The sequence below is a fragment of the Haliaeetus leucocephalus genome, unplaced genomic scaffold (genome assembly GCF_000737465.1).
Source record: "Haliaeetus leucocephalus isolate CR32 unplaced genomic scaffold, Haliaeetus_leucocephalus-4.0 Scaffold1, whole genome shotgun sequence".
Lineage (NCBI taxonomy): Eukaryota > Metazoa > Chordata > Aves > Accipitriformes > Accipitridae > Haliaeetus > Haliaeetus leucocephalus.
In genome coordinates this window covers 9,223,132-9,240,478 of record NW_010972437.1, presented here as the reverse complement: position 1 = coordinate 9,240,478, position 17,347 = coordinate 9,223,132, and the positions used below count along the sequence as shown (strand labels likewise).

Here is a 17,347-nt window from a genome sequence, read left to right as displayed (position 1 = left end):
AACATTTTAAGTAAAATGCAAGCAAAATTTAAAATTCAAGCTATTACTTAGCTATTTTTAATTTGTAAAACCACAGACATACCTACCATAATATTATCTTTTTACTGTAACTAGATGTAACACTTTTTATATTATTTGGAAGTAAACATTTTAAAACATGTATTGTTTTAAATATTAACAAACATGTTTCTTAGTAAAACACACCTGTTATTTTTGTTCCCTCCTTGGTCTCAGAAGGCACTCCAACACCATACTCATTTTCTCCAGAAACCCGGAAGTAGTAAATGGCACCTTCTTGCAAGCCGGTCACTTTGTAGGACAGACGATGACAATTGTTTGTCACAGTGACCCACGCTTTTTTGCTAGCTTCTCGTTTTTCAATAACGTAGTTCTTTACGGGTGCTCCACCATCATTTTCAGGAACATCCCAAGATAACACAGCAGATTCTTTAGTTATGTCTTTTGCTGCAATATTAGATGGTGGGCCAGGAGTATCAAGAACTTTGACAATTAAAGTCAAGGTAGCAGTGTTCAGGATGTTTTGCAATGTTAGTGTGTATTTTCCAGAATCGTTTCTTGTTGCTTTTTCAATAGTAAGAGATGTGCAATTATCTGAAGTATCAATGCTTGCTCGTGTACGGAGATCAGTGTCTGGTTTGTTCCATGTTACATTTGGGACTGGTTTGCCTCTGAAAGGAACAGTCATTGTGAATGATCCACCAGCCTTTACAATTAAAGTCTTCCGCATTTCACTGTCAATATCAAAGGAAGGTTCTTCTTCTCTTTCTTTTGCCACCTGAGGTTCTGAGACTTCACTTGGTTCACTGGCACCAATTTTGTTAATGGATTTCACTCTAAAGATGTACTCAGAGCCTGCTACTAATCCAGTTATGGTGTATTCTGTGCCTCTTAAGTTCTGAATAGCAGTTGTCCAGTCAGTTTCATCAGTTTTCTTGTATTCAACTGTGTATCCTGTTACTGGAGCACCTCCATCAAACAGTGGCTTTGTCCACCCAATGGTTATATTTGACCTTGTAGAATCCACAATCTTAGGTTTAGATGGAGGAGATGGCAAGAACACTGGATCTTCTGCCCGAATTAATGGTGTGGTTTCACTTGGAAGGCTGAGGCCAGCAGCATTTTCTGCATAAACCCGGAATTCATATTCACAACCTTCACGGAGACCAGATGATTTCACTCTTAAATCATAAACTGGCTTTTTGTTTACACGAATCCATCTTAGGCTAGTTTTCTCACGTCTTTCAATTACATAGCCAGAGATCTCATTGCCTCCATCAGACTCAGGTCTTGCCCAGCAGAGAGTTATCGAATCTTTGCTGACACTGGTGATCTCTAAAGATGTAGGTGGACTTGGGACTGTAAATGGGTCTAGGGCTCTGACAGCAACACTTTCTAGAGGCTCACCAACACCATACTTGTTAACTCCCATCACTCTGAAAATATACTCATTACCCTTCAGTAGTTTTGTCACTTTACAGGATGTTGTTCTAAGCTCTCCTTCACAAAGTGTCCATGCAATTCTGCTGGTCTCACGTTTTTCTACAATATAATAATCAATATCTGCACCGCCATTTTCTTGAGGGGGTCCCCATGATAAATGGCACTTTTCAGCAGTAAGGCCATTTATTTCTAATGGGCCTGCTGGTGGGCCAGGTCTATCAAGTACTTTGCAATTAATTGCCAAAGATCTTGTTCCTGCAACATTTTGTAATGTTAGTACATACTGTCCTGAATCACCTCGGATACAGTCCTTAACGGTTATTGCAGTAGTGTGATCTGTTGAGGCTATTTCAACTCTAGCTTTTCCTTCAAGCTCCTTGCCATCCTTTGTCCATGAAATCACTGGAACTGGTCGTCCTGCAACATCAGCATTGACTTTAAACACCTCTCCAGCTTTCACAACTACAACATCCCTGAATTTGGCATCCATCATAATTCTTGGAGCTTCTACATCATCTTTTACAGTCACAGGTCCAGTTGATTCAGATGGCTGACTGAAGAGTCCAGCAGCATTCTTTGCAATGACACGGAATTCATATCGCTGGTCTTCTGTAAGTCCACCTACGTCAAAGTATGTTTCTTGCACATTAGTAAAATTGCACTTTAGCCAACGACCATCTGGTAACTCTCTGCGTTCAATAATATATCCTGTTACTTTAGCTCCACCGTCATATTCTGGTTTAGTCCATTTCAGTGATACACATGTTCTTGTAATATTAGTAACTTCTGGTTGACCAGGAGGATCACATGGATCTCTTGCAGCAACTGGTTCACATGTTTTACTGCATTTGCCTATTCCGGCAATGTTTTCAGCATACACACGATATTCATACAGCAGTCCTTCATCAAGACCTGTAACTTTCATTTGCGTATCAGGTATAAGGCTCTTGTTGACTTTTGTCCAAAGAATGCTGCTTCTTTCTTTACGCTCCAGGTGATATCCTAGTACTCTGCTACCTCCATCATTAACTGGTACCTGCCAAGTTACAATCATGAAAGCTTTAGTTGCATGTGCCACATGAGGAGTTCCAGGTGGTCCCGGAGGCTTAAATGGATACTCTACCACAACAGAAGGAGAATTAGTGTAAGTGCTTTTCCCATAGCGGTTTTCTGCACAAATACGGAATTGATATTCAGAGCCAGTGGTGAGTCGAGATACTTTAATTGATGTTCTTGCAACTGCTGCAGATACTACATCCCATGTTGTTGTGGTAGTTTCTCGCTTCTCCACAATGTAATTGCTAATATGGCACCCACCATCATATCCTGGAGGTTTCCAAGACAGGGTTACACTATCAGCACTAATTTCATCAATATGCACATCAGTTGGTGGTCCTGGTCTGTCGAGGACAACTACAGTTAAAGAAGCTGTTGTTGATCCAGCAGTATTTGAAAGATGTAATTCATAATGTCCCAAATCTTCATTTGAAGCTTCCTTGATGGACAGTAAAGTTGAAGTCTTTGATGTCTGAACATTTACCCTGGTTGTCTCTTTTAAGGGATTCCCATCCTTCTTCCAGCTAACGGTTGGAAGAGGTCGCCCTCTGAATGGCACATCAATCTTAAGATCATCTCCAGCTTTCACAGTGAATGTGTTGAAAAGGAGCTCAGCAGATGGCTGGATTTCAATATCTTTTGCAATGACTGGGACACCAAGTTCTCTTGGATCACTTTTTCCTTTTTCATTAACAGCAATCACTCTGAAACTGTACTCTTCTCCCATACTTAAACCTGTTATTGTTGCTTCTAATGTTTTCACCTGTGTACATGCACTCCATTTTATACTTCCTTTAGTTTGCATTTCTACTATATAACCAGTAATTTTACTACCACCATCACTCTCTGGCTTTTCCCATTTAATTGAAGCAGAGTTGCGAGTCACATCAACAAGAATGACCTTTGCAGGTGGAGAAGGTGGTTCAGAAACCTTAACTGGGTCAGGTGTTTCTGCTGGTAAGCCAACCCCATATTCATTTACAGCTAGAACACGGAAGTAATAACTACATCCTTCTTGTAGCTGGGTAATTTTGAAGGAATTCTTCGTGCAGTTGTTTGTAATTGTGGCATATGCCTTTCTTGTGGATTCTCGCTTTTCAACTACATAGTTGGTAATTTTAGCTCCACCATCAATAAGTGGCGGTTCCCAGGCTAATGTTACAAAATCTTTCTTCACTTCTCTGATTGTCAGGTTTATAGGTGCACTAGGTGTATCAAGCACTCTGACATTAACAAAAGCTGATTTTTTGCCACTGTTGTTCTCTAAAGTAAGATTGTATCTACCACTATCAAATCTATTCACATTGTCAATGACCAGCATTGTATAAGAACTGGTGACTTCAATCTGAGCTCGCTCACTAATTGTTCCTTCTGCTTTCTCCCATTTAACTTCAGGTTCTGGTCTTCCTTTGATGGTGACAAAGAGGCGTAATGTACCACTAGCACGTACAGTGACTACTTTTCTGAGATCTGCATCAAGCTCAATTTCAGGAGGTTCAATCTTGTCTGCTGCTATGACTGTACCAGGTATAGTAGCAGGTTCTCCTACTCCTTCTGAGTTGATGGCACAGATGCGGAAGTTATACTCCTGGTTCTCTTTAAGTTTTGTAACAGTGAACTGTTTTGCTTGTAGGCCTGTTGGTGGTGTGCAGGTAGTCCATTCATCAGCAGCAGCCTCTTTTACTTCTACTACATATCCCTTAACTGGAGCACCGCCATCATAAATGGGCTTACTCCAGGCAAGGGAAACTGATGATCTGGAAGTGTCTGTAACCTTTGGATTACTTGGTGGACCTGGTGGATATAATACATCACAAGCACGATAGAAAATGGATGGTTCACTGGGTTCCCCTATCCCTGCAGCATTTTCAGCAGAAACTCTAAATTCATAGAAATGCCCATCACTAAGACCTGTTGCTCTGAATCGCAAGTCCGTCAGCCTTTTCTTATTGCATTTGGTCCACCGGATACCATCTTTGTCTCGTTTTTCAAGTATGTAACCTTCAATTTCAGCTCCCCCATCATCTTCTGGGCGACACCATGTTACCACCATAGAATCTTTTGTGATTGCTGAAACTTCAGGTGTTGAAGGAGGACCAGGGGGTTTGTATGGATTACGAGCCACAATTGGCTCAGATTCCAAGGGTTCTCCAGTTCCATATTTGTTCACTGCCATTACACGGAAAATGTACTCATTGCCAGCAAGGAGTCTGGTTACTTTGTGGTTAAGAGCCTGCACATCTGTTGCTACTTGTGTCCATGAAAGCCTGCTTGTCTCTCTCTTCTCAATGATATAATGTGAGATACTAGAACCACCATCATGTAAAGGTGGAGCCCATGCCAAGTAGCATTTTTCTGCAGTGACACCTGTAACTTTCAAAGGTCCTTCTGGAGGTCCTGGCCTGTCAAGCACTTTTACAGTGATTGGTATAGATTTTGTGCCACCAACATTTCTGAGGTTAAGAGTATAGTGACCTCCATCTACTCTTACACAGTCTTTGACAGTAAGAGTTGTTTTCTTAATGGTAGATTTAATTTCCATTCTTGCAGTTGCTTCTTCAAGGTCTTTACCATCTTTTGACCATGTAATGTCAGGAATAGGTTTGCCATGGATATCAGCTTCAAGAACAAAGGTTTCTCCAGCATGAACAACAATGACATCTTTGTATTTAGGATCCAGAGAAGCCCCTGGTGCTTCAATTTCATCTCTGGCAGTAATGGGCCCTGTACTTTCAGATGGTTCACTCAAGCAACCTGCTGCATTTCTTGCAATTACTCTAAATTCATATCGCTGGTCTTCGACAAGACCACTTACTGTAAATTCTGTTTCCAACACATTCGTAAAGCTGGCTTTCATCCAACGACCATCTGGTAGTTCTTTCTTTTCTACAATATATCCAGTTATTTTGCTTCCACCATCATATGCTGGTTTTTTCCACTTCAGCGTGATATTATTTCTCGTAACAACAATGGCCTCTGGGCGGCCAGGTGGGTCACAAGGATCTCGGGCAACATATAATTCTGATACTTTGCTGACTTTGCCAATGCCAACAATGTTTTCAGCAGAAACTCTGAACTCATATTCAAGACCTTCTTCAAGGCCATCTGTTTTGTATTTGGTGTCTGCAATGAGTGACTTGTTCTGTTTTGTCCAAAGAATGCTGTTCTTATCTTTACGTTCAAGATGGTAGCCAAGAACTTTGCTTCCTCCATCATTAACTGGTTCATGCCACTCTACAATCATATGGTCCTTGGAAGCTGCTGTTACAAATGGGGTTCCAGGTGGCCCAGGCACCTTGTAGGGGTATTGCACAACAACTGGTTTAGAATCCAAAGGAGAGCTCTTCCCATATCTATTTTCGGCAGAAATCCTGAACTGGTATTCAGAACCTGTTTTAAGCTTTGTTGCTTTGATAGTTGTTCTTGCAACTGTTGCTGACACAATGCTCCATGTGGTAGTGCTTGTGTCACGCTTTTCTACTATATAGTTGCTTATCTGACAGCCGCCAGTATAATCAGGTGGATCCCATGATATAACAACAAAGTCTGCGCTAACTTCATCAAAGCGGACAGGTCCGTGTGGTGGGCCAGGCTTTTCCAGTACAATTATGCTCAGGTGCTCTGTTGCCGTACCTGCTGTGTTTGTTGCTGTTACTGTATATTTACCAAAGTCTTCCTTGTTGCTTTCTTTAATATGTAAGATAGTTGATGTTGATGTATCCTGAATATGTAACCTGGTTGTCTGTTTCAGTGGCTGCTCATTCTTCGTCCAAGTAATCGTAGGTTTGGGTCTACCTATAAATGGTACTTCTACCTTTAGATCTTCTCCAGCCTGTACACTGTATGTATTAAACATCAGTTTGAAACTTGGCTCAATTGTCAAGTCTTTAGCTATCACAGGAATTCCAAGTGCTCTGGGATCGCTTTTGCCTTTTTCATTGTAGGCAATCACACGAAATTGGTATTCCTGTCCTGAACTCAAACCAGACACAACTGCATTGCATGTTTTGGTCTCACTAACAACACTCCATTTTTCTGTTCCTTTAGGCAGCATTTCAACAATGTATCCCAAAATTCTGCTACCTCCATCATGTTCAGGTTTTTCCCATGTAAATGATGCACTTCTCTGAGTCACATCGGTGAGTGTTACTTTCCCAGGAGGCAGAGGTGGCTCTGAGGCTTTGACAGCGTCTGTGGTTTCAGCTGGAACACCAATTCCAAATTCATTTTCAGCCATAACTCTGAAGTAATAAATTGCTCCTTCTGTAAGATTTTCAACTTTAAAACTTGTCTTGCCACACTTAGCACTTACATTTGCAAATGCCTTCCTGGTTGACTCACGCTTGTCTATTACATAGTTCTTTACCTTTGCACCACCATCGATAATGGGTGGTTCCCAAGATAATACAGCAGAATCCTTCCTTATATCTTTTACCACTAAGTTTTGTGGTGGTCCTGGTGTGTCCAAGACTTTTACTGTAACAAATGCAGATTTAGAACCACTGCTGTTCTCCAACTTAAGAATGTACTTTCCAGCATCATTTCTATCACAGTTGTCAATTGAAAGTTGTGTGTAGTTTATGCCTTTATCAATCTGAACTTTTTCTGTGAATTCACCTTCCTCTCGAGACCATGTGATGTCAGGTGTTGGTCGTCCTCTGAATGGTATGTGAATCCTAGCAGAGCCGCCAGCTCTAACCACTATCCCTTTCCTTAGCTCTGAATCAATATCAAGTTCTGGAGCTTCAAGTTTGTCTTCTGGTTTAATAGTACCAGGAACTGATGCAGCCTCTCCTACACCAATCTTGTTGAGGGCACACACTCGTAGTTTATATTCTTGATGTTCAGTAAGCTTTTTGATTTCAAATCGAGTGGCACGTATACCTGTCTGTGGAGTAACAAGTGACCATTCATCTTCATCTGCTTTGCAGATTTCTACAAGGTATCCCTGGATTTCACAACCACCATCATAAATAGGTTTACTCCAAGCAAGTGTAACAGAAGTTTTGGTGGTATCCACAACATGGGCATTTGTAGGTGGGCCAGGCTTGAACATGGGGTCACAAGCTTTAAAGTAAGGAGAAACTTGGCTTGGTTCACTCACTCCAGCAGCATTTTCAGCAGAAACTCTGAATTCATATTCATGATCCTCTGTTAAACCTGTAACTCTTAATCGCAAATCTGTAATTCGGCGTTTATTGCATTTTATCCATCTGATGCCTGCTCGGTCTCTCTTTTCTACTATGTAACCTATGATTTCACTACCTCCATCACTATCTGGTCGGCTCCAGCAGACAGTCATAGAATCCTTTGTGATGTTGGTAATTTCCAAAGCCTTTGGTGGTCCAGGAACCACAAATGGATTTTTCATCATTACTGGCACAGATTCTAAAGGCTCACCAACCCCATATTTGTTAACTGCCATAATACGGAAAACATATTCATTTCCTTCTAAGAGTTTTGTTACTTTCAGCATTGTAGGTAAAACCTCTGAAGCAACAACAGTCCATGCTAGGCGACTAGTTTCTCTCTTCTCTACAATGTAATGAGAAATATCACTGCCACCATCATGAAGAGGAGGAGCCCATGCCAATGAACATTTTTCAGCTGTAACTCCTGTCACTTGGACTGGACCCTCTGGAGGTCCTGGCCTGTCCAGGACTTTTACGTTTACTGGTACTGTTTTTGTTCCTGCAACATTAGAGGCTTCTAAAATGTACTGTCCACCATCAACTCTAATAGCATCCTTTACAATTATTAATGCACTGAAATCTGTGTTCTTTATTTCATATCTAGCAGTTTCCTCAAGTTCTTTATCTCCTTTGTACCACTTAATGGTTGGTAGTGGCTTTCCATGAACATCAGCCTCAAGTCTGAATGTATCACCAGCATTTACAACAATTGTGTCTTTGTACTTCGGATCCATTGAAATTCGTGGAAGTTCAACTTCATCCCTTGCTGTTATTGGTCCTGTACTGTCAGAAGGTTTGCTTATTGCACCTGCAGCATTCTTTGCAATTACTCTAAATTCATATCTTTGGTCTTCAGTAAGCCCTGTTACAGTGAACTGAGTTTCAATGATATTTGTGAAGCTAGCTTTCATCCAGCGACCATCTGGTAAGTCACGTTTCTCTACAATATAACCAGTAATCTTACTTCCACCATCATATTCTGGTTTGATCCACTGCAGAGTAATAGAGCTTCTTTTTATTATTATAGCTTCCGGGCGACCTGGAGGATCACATGGGTCACGAGCTACATAGCACTCAGAAACTTTACTTGTTTTGCCTACACCAACAATATTTTCAGCAGAAACTCGAAACTCATATTCAATTCCTTCTTCAAGGTTAGTTGTCTTAAAACTTGTGTCCTGAATAATAGTCTTGTTCACTTTAGCCCATAAAATACTGTTTTTCTCCTTTCTTTCAAGGTGGTAGCCCAACACTCTACTGCCACCATCATTTATTGGTTCATGCCACTGTACGACCATGGAATCTTTTGTAACCATTGTCACAAATGGTGTGCCAGGAGGTCCTGGTTCCTTGTAGGGGTACTGTGCTACAACTGGTGCAGATTCCAATGCAAAGCTCTGCCCGTACCTGTTCTCAGCAAATATTCTGAACTGGTATTCTGAACCAGTTTTCAGTTTAGTCACTTTCAGTGTAGTTCTTGCAACAGTAGCTGAAACTGTTTCCCATACAGTGGTTGTTGTATCTCTCTTGTGAACAACATAGTTGGTGATTTGGCAGCCGCCTGTGTACACTGGGGGACTCCATGATAGGGTAATACTTTCTGCACTTATTTCATCAAACTTCACAGGTCCTACTGGAGGGTCAGGTTTGTCTAGAGTTATAATTTCAACAGAGGCAGACTTTTGCCCAACAACATTAGCCACAGTGATTTCATAAGTGCCACTGTCCTCTTTGCTAATTTCTTTAATATTCAATATAGTAAGATCAGTCAAATCGCTAACATTCACCCTTGTCGTCTGCCTTAATGGCTGGCCATCTTTTACCCAGGTAACAGTTGGTTTCGGTCGACCTGCAATTGGTACTTCTACTTTCAGATCTTGTCCCACTTGGATACTATAACTGTGAAAAGCAGGTCTTACATCAGGTTCAATCACCAGGTCTTTGGCAACTATTGGAACTGCAAGTGCTTTAGGATCACTCTTACCCTTTTCATTTACAGCCATTACTCTAAAAAGATATTCTTCCCCTTGAGTTAGGTTAGTAATAACGGCTTCAAGTGTTTTTACACGAGCACACTCTGACCACTTCTCACTACCCTTTGCTTGCATTTCAACAATGTATTGTATGATTTTGCTGCCACCATCATGTTCAGGTTTTGCCCAGCTTAGTGAGACACTGTTTCTCGTGACATCATCCACTGTTATTTTCCCAGGAGGTTGTGGAACTTCAGCAACTTTAACTGGGTCACTGGTTTCTGCAGGGAGGCCAATTCCATATTCATTCTCAGCAGAGATTCTAAAGAAGTAATAGCAGCCCTCCTGAAGTTGACCTACTTTCCATGAAGTCTTGTGGCAGTTTGTTACAACAGCTGCATATGCTTTTCTTGTTGCTTCACGCTTTTCAATAATGTAATTCTTTATTTTTGCTCCACCGTCCAAGAGAGGAGGCTCCCATGAAAGTGAAACAGAGTCTTTAGTGATCTCTCTGATTTTTAAATTAACAGGTGCACTTGGGGTATCCAGTACTCTTACACTGACAAAGGCAGACTTGGTTCCACTGCTGTTTTCTAAAGTCAGAGTATACTTTCCAGTATCAAATCTGTTAACGTTGTCTAGAACAAGGGAAGTAAAGCTGCTAGTGGTATCAATAATAGCTGCCTCTCTGATCTCACCATCCATTTTACCCCATTTTACTTCAGGTGTTGGACGACCTCTGATGGGAACAAACAGTCTTAAGGAACCTCCTGCCCTCACATTTACAATCTTCCTTAATTCCATGTCAAGGTCAAGGTCTGGTGCCTCCATCTTCTCTTCCACAATAACAGAACCAGGAACATCTGCATGCTCTCCAACTCCTGCTTTATTAACTGCACATATGCGGAATTTGTATTCATGTTTTTCCACTAATTTTTCTACTTCCATGTGAGTATTCTTAATTCCAGTTGGAGGGGTACAAATTGCCCATTGGCCGTCACTTACATCACATTTTTCCACAATGTATCCCTGAATTTCAGAGCCACCATCATAGATAGGTTTACCCCATGAAAGGAAAACGGAAGATCTTGTAACATCCACAACTTTAGGATTATTGGGTGGACCTGGCTTGTAAATAGGATCACATGCTTTGTAGTAAGTGGAAGGTGGGCTCGGTTCACTAAGACCAGCAGCATTTTCAGCTGAAACTCTGTACTCGTAATCATGATTTTCTATAAGCCCAGTCACTCTGTATCGCAGCTCACTTATCAAGCGTTTGTTACATCTTGTCCAGCGAATACCTTCCTTATCTCGTTTTTCAAGGACGTAGCCCAGGATTTCACTACCACCATCTGAGGCTGGCCTTTCCCATACAACTATCATAGAGTCCTTGGTAATGGCTGTGACTTCTGGTGCTTTCGGTGCAAATGGCACTACAAATGGGTTCTTTGCAAGAACTGGTTCGGACTCAAGAGGTTCACCAACGCCGTATTTATTTACCGCCATGATGCGGAAAACATATTCATTTCCTTCTAAAAGTTTTGTAACTTTGCAATTTAGGGTTTGCACATTTGAATCAATGACTGTCCATACCAAGCGACTGGTTTCCCTTTTTTCTACAACGTAGTGTGAAATATCGCTACCACCATCTTGTAGCGGAGGTTTCCATGACAGCATGCATTTTTCAGCGGTAACGCCTGTAATCTCAACGGGACCTTCTGGTGGTCCAGGTCTATCAAGAACTTTGACGTTAACGGGAACTTTCTTTTCACCTGCAACATTCTTTGCCAGTAGTACATACTGACCACTGTCAACTCTAATGGCTTCCTTCACACTAAGGCTTGTTGCAAAATCGGTACTTTTTATTTCCATACGAGCAGTGTTTGTCAGCTCATGATCACCTTTTAACCACTGAATGGAAGGTATTGGTTTGCCATGAATGTCAGCATCAAGCCTGAATGACTCACCAGCATGCACTACAATAGTGTCTTTGTATTTTGGATCCATACTTATATGAGGTGGTTCTACTTCATCTCTTGCTGTAATTGCCCCTGAGCTCTCAGATGGTTCACTGAAAATACCTGCAGCATTTCTTGCTATAACACGGAACTCATACCTCTGGTTTTCAACTAGACCAGTTACTTCAAATTGGGTATCAATGACATTTGTAAAGCTTGCTTTCATCCAACGACCATCAGGTAGCTCCTTCTTTTCAACAACATAGCCTGTGATCTTGCTTCCACCATCATATACAGGTTTCTTCCACTGAAGTGTTACTGAGCTTCTTGTGACAATTATAGGTTCTGGACGACCTGGAGGGTCACATGGATCATGTGCAGTATAGCATTCAGATGCTCTACTTGCCTTTCCAATGCCCACTATGTTTTCTGCATAAACTCTGAACTCATATTCAAGACCTTCCTCAAGGCCAGTTGTCTTAAATTTGGTATCTGGAATAGGTGTTTTATTGAGTTTAGCCCACAGAATGCTGTTTCTTTCTTTACGCTCCAAGTGATACCCAATGATCTTGCTACCGCCATCATTGACTGGTTCATTCCACTGTACCACCATGCTGTCTTTTGAGACGTTTGTTACAAAAGGTGTTCCAGGTGGGCCGGGAACTTTAAATGGGTATTGGGCTATGATTGGCTCTGAAGTGAGATAGGTACTCTTCCCGTATCTGTTCTCAGCTGCGATTCTGAATTGATATTCACAGCCAGTCTTTAATCGACTTGCTTTTATAGTTGTTCTTGCAACAGTAGCTGACACAATCTGCCAAGTGGTGGTGGAAGTGTCTCTTTTTTCTACAATGTAATTATTGATAGAGCTACCACCATCATACTTGGGTGGTTCCCAGGAAATGGTAATACTATCTGCTGTTACTTCATCTACTTTTACTGGTCCAGTTGGAGGTCCTGGTTTATCAAGGACAACAATATTTAGGGTCTCAGTTGCTTCACCTGCAGAGTTTGTAAGTTTAACTAAATAATTCCCCACATCTTCTCTGCATGCTTCTTTTATTGTTAACACTGTGTTATTTTCTGAACTTTCTGCATTTACTCTTGTCGTCTGCTTCAATGCCACATTGTCTTTATGCCAAAACACTGCTGGTTTGGGTCGACCAACAAAAGGAACATCAACCTTTAAGTCCTCTCCTGCTAGAACACTGAAGGTGGTAAACAGTAGTTTGAAAGCTGGTGGAATCACAAGATCCTTTGCAATAACTGGTATACCCAGCTGGCGGGGATCACTGATACCTTTCTCATTCTGAGCTGAAACACGGAAGGTGTATTCTTCACCTTGGATCAATCCTGTAATAGTGGCTTCAGTAACTTTTACTGTAGCACAAGTTGACCACTTTTCACTGCCTTTGCTTTGCATTTCTACAATATAGCCCAGAATTCTGCTACCACCATCATGTTCAGGTTTTTCCCAAGACAAGGATACGCTATTTCTTGTGACATCCAACAAAGTTATTTTCCCTGGTGGAAGTGGTCTCTCTGATACTTTTACGGATTCTGAAGTTTCAACTGGAAGGCCTATTCCATACTCATTTTCAGCTAGGACTCTGAAGTAGTAGTTGCAGCCTTCTTGCAGTGAATCAACTTTCCAGGTGGTCTTGTGGCAATTGGCATTAACAGTTGAATAAGCTTTTCTTGTTGATTCACGCTTTTCAACAATGTAATTTTTTATTTTAGATCCACCATCTATGAGAGGAGGCTCCCATGTGAGTGTAACAGATGATTTTGTAACTTCTTTTATTTTCAAATGTTGAGGTGCCCCTGGGGTATCAAGAACTCTGACATTCACAAATGCTGACTTACTACCTGAGCTGTTTTCAATTGTCAGTATGTATTTGCCACTATCAAATCTATTTACGTTTTCAACAATAAGTAGAGTGTAAGAGCTTGTTGATTCAATGCTCGCTCTATCCAAAGATTCTCCATGTTCTCTTGTCCATTTTACTTCAGGTGCTGGTCTTCCTTTGATTGGGACAAAAAGCCTTAGAGTACAGCAGGCTCTAATAGTGACAACCTTACGTAGTTCTGCATCAAGTTCAATCTCTGGAGGTAGCATTCTTTCTTCAGCTTTTGGAGTCCCAGGAACAAGAGCAGGTTCTCCAAGACCTTCAGAGTTCATAGCATATATCCGTATTTTATACTCCTGATTTTCTTTCAGGTCAGTGATGGTAAAAGAAGTGGCCTTTAAACCTACTGGTGGAGTTACAATCTTCCACTCATCTTCTTCAGGTAGTGCGATCTCAACCATGTAACCTGTGATCTCTGAACCACCATCATATATTGGTTTGTTCCATGCTATTGTAATTGAGGACTTGCTGCTATCCAAAACACGAGGATTACCTGGGGGACCAGGCTTAAATACAGTATCACAAGCTTTATAGAATGGACTGGTTGGACTTGGCTCACTGACTCCAGCAGCATTTTCAGCCATGACTCTGTATTCATATTCATGGCCTTCTGTCAGTCCAGACACTTTATAACGTAAGTCAGTAACAACCCGTTTGTTACATTTCACCCACCGTAGACCAGCCCTGTCTCGACGTTCCACAATATAGTTAGTTATTGGGCTCCCACCATCAGAATCAGGATGGCCCCAACAGACAACCATAGAATCTTTTGTAATTGCTGTAACTTCAGGTGTTTTAGGTGGATCAGGTGGCACATATGGATTTACTGCAAGAACAGGCTCTGATTCCAGAGGCTCACCAACTCCATATTTGTTAACAGCCATAACACGGAACACGTACTCATTGCCCTTCAACAGCTTAGTAACCTTCAGTTTAGTTAATGGAACTTCTGTGGCTACAGCTGTCCATGCCAATCTACTGGTTTCACGTTTTTCAACCACATAATGGTCAATCTTTGCTCCTCCATCATCCAGTGGAGGTAGCCATGACAGCACGCATTTTTCTGCAGTGACTTCAGACACAGTCAAAGGTCCTTCTGGGGGACCAGGTCTATCAAGAACTTTAACATTGAAGATATGCTTGGCAAAGCCACCAGGATTTGTTGCAGTAAGTGTATAGGCACCGCCATCTCTTCTTGAAGAATCTTTATTGATAAGAACAGTAGAGAAATCTGCTATTTTTATTTCTAATTTTGCTGTGTCTTCAAGTTCTTTTTCTCCTTTTGTCCATGTCATAGTTGGTGGAGGGCGACCTGAAACATCAGCCTCAAGTCTGAAGACTTCACCTGCTTTCAGCACTAAGGTGTCTTTGTATTTAGCATCCACCCTTATCTTTGGTGCTTCAATGTCATCTCTACAAGTTATTGCATCTGATGGCTCAGAGGGCTGACTAACAGCCCCACCAGCGTTCCTAGCAATCACACGGAATTCATAGGCAGCATCTTCTGTCAAACCACTTACAGTGAATTCAGTCTCTAGTATATTGCTGAAATTAGCCTTCAGCCAACGGCCATTAGGAAGGTCTCTTTTTTCAACAGTGTAGCCAGTTATCTTAAAACCTCCATTATATTCTGGTTTAGTCCACTTCAGTGTAACTGCATGTCTTGTAATGTTCAGAGGTATCGGCTTACCAGGTGGATCTATTGGGTCGAGGGCAAACACAGGCTCAGATGGCTTGCTTGGCTTACTCTTCCCAGCCAGATTTTCTGCTATAACACGGAATTCATATGCAATGCCATCAGTAAGTCCAGTTGATTTAAAGATATTGCCTGATACCAGCATTTTACTTACAGTCTGCCAAAGAATGCTATTTCGTTCTTTTCTTTCAACATGATATCCCAGAATTGGGCTTCCACCATCAGTTACTGGTTCATTCCAGCTAATGGTCATGGTTTCTTTGGTGACTGCAATCACCTGAGGAGTGCCAGGAGGCCCAGGTACCTTAAATGGGTAGTTGGCAACTACAGTCCCTGAAGTAATGGCTGGACCAATTCCATATCTGTTTTGAGCTTTAACACGGAACTGATACTCAACTCCAGTAGTAAGTCGAGTGGCTTTAAATGTAGTACGTATCACTGTGGTTGCCAATTCAGTCCATGTGGTACTGTCAGTTTGACGCATTTCTACAATGTAATTACTGATTGGTACGCCACCATCATCCAAAGGAGGCTCCCATGAGAATATTAGAAAGTCAGATGAAATTTCATCAAATTTAATTGGTCCAGTAGGAGGTCCAGGTATGTCATGAACCTGAACTGTGATTACTTCACTAACTTCTCCAACAATATTTTTAGCTGACAGTGGATATTGACCACTATCACTTCGTTTACATTCATTGATGGTTAGTATGGTTGCAGTTGCAGTATTTTCATAATTTACCCTTTGTGTTTGCTTAAGTATCTGGTCTTCTTTCTTCCAAGTCACAGTAGGCCTTGGACGACCAAGCACAGGGATTTCAATCTTGATATTGTCACCAGCTTTGGCAATGACTGTTTTCTGGTAAATACCACGGAGGTCAAACTCTGGTAGCATTGTTTGCTCCTTGATAATAACTGGTCTGCTTTCTCTTGGGGCACTTCTTCCAGCACTGTTAACTGCCATAACCTGGAAAGTATATTCTTCATTTTCAGTTAGATTCTTTACTACACAGTCCAGCGTTTTTACAGTGGTGATGTGTGCCCACTGGTTGGTTCCTTTTCTCTGTGCTTCAATTACATACCCAGTGATCTTGCTGCCACCGTCATGTTCTGGTTTTGGCCAAGCCAGGCTAACTGAGCTCCGTGTTACATCCATAATATTAAGGCTTTCAGGTGGGGATGGTGCCTCAGAAGCTCTTACTGGTTCTGCAGTTTCAGCTGGTTCACCAATACCATACTCATTTTCAGCCAGCACTCTGAAATAGTATTCACACCCCTCAGCCAAATTAGGAATCCTAAAGGAACACTTCTGGCAGTTGGTTGTGACTGTTGAATATGCTTTCCGAGTTGATTCACGTTTCTCAACAATATAGTTTGTTATACGTGAACCACCATCTATCAGAGGCATATCCCATTGGAGGGTGATGCTGTCTTTGGTTATTTCTCTAGGCTTAAGGTTTATTGGCGGACCTGGTGTATCCAAGACTTTTACATTTACAAAGCCAGTCTTCTTACCAGCAGCATTTTCAAGAGTCATTATGTATTTTCCTGCATCATATCTGGTACACTCTGTGACAATCAAGAGTGTAAAAGAGTCTGTATTTTCAATATTGGCACGTCCTTTGAGTGAAACACCATCTTTTGTCCATGTAACTTCTGGGGTTGGACGTCCTTTAATTGGCACAAAAATCCGAATAGTTAATCCAGCTCTAACAACAAGTGTTCTTCTTAGCTCAGCATCTAATTCAAAGTCAGGAATCTCTTCCCGGTCTTTGATTTCCACACTTGGAATTATTGCTGGTTCACCGATACCTGCAGCATTCATGGCAGAGATTCTGAAATTGTATTTGGCTCCTGTCTGCAGATGAGCAACAACAAACTGAGTGATTCTTAAAGCAGTCCCTGTCGTGTCTTTTACCCATTCTTCTTCTCCTTCCTTTTGATGCTCTACTATATAACCAATTATGTCAAGACCACCATCATAATGAGGCTTGCCCCAGGCTAAAGATGCACTTGTCTTTGTAGTATCAGTCACTCTTGGATTTGCAGGTGGACCTGGTGGGTCTGAAAAGTGAGGAAAAGATAAAACATTACATTACAG

General features: G+C 41.5%; 1 protein-coding gene across 1 annotated transcript in view; it reads right to left on the bottom strand.

Moving 5' to 3' along the window:
• The window catches only part of TTN (titin), a 242,040-nt gene that overhangs the window by 27,956 nt on the left and 196,737 nt on the right, over positions 1 to 17,347 (bottom strand). Inside the window, 1 exon segment of the mRNA XM_010569298.1 lies at positions 205 to 17,310. Within this exon segment, the coding sequence (XP_010567600.1) occupies positions 205 to 17,310 (17,106 nt within the window).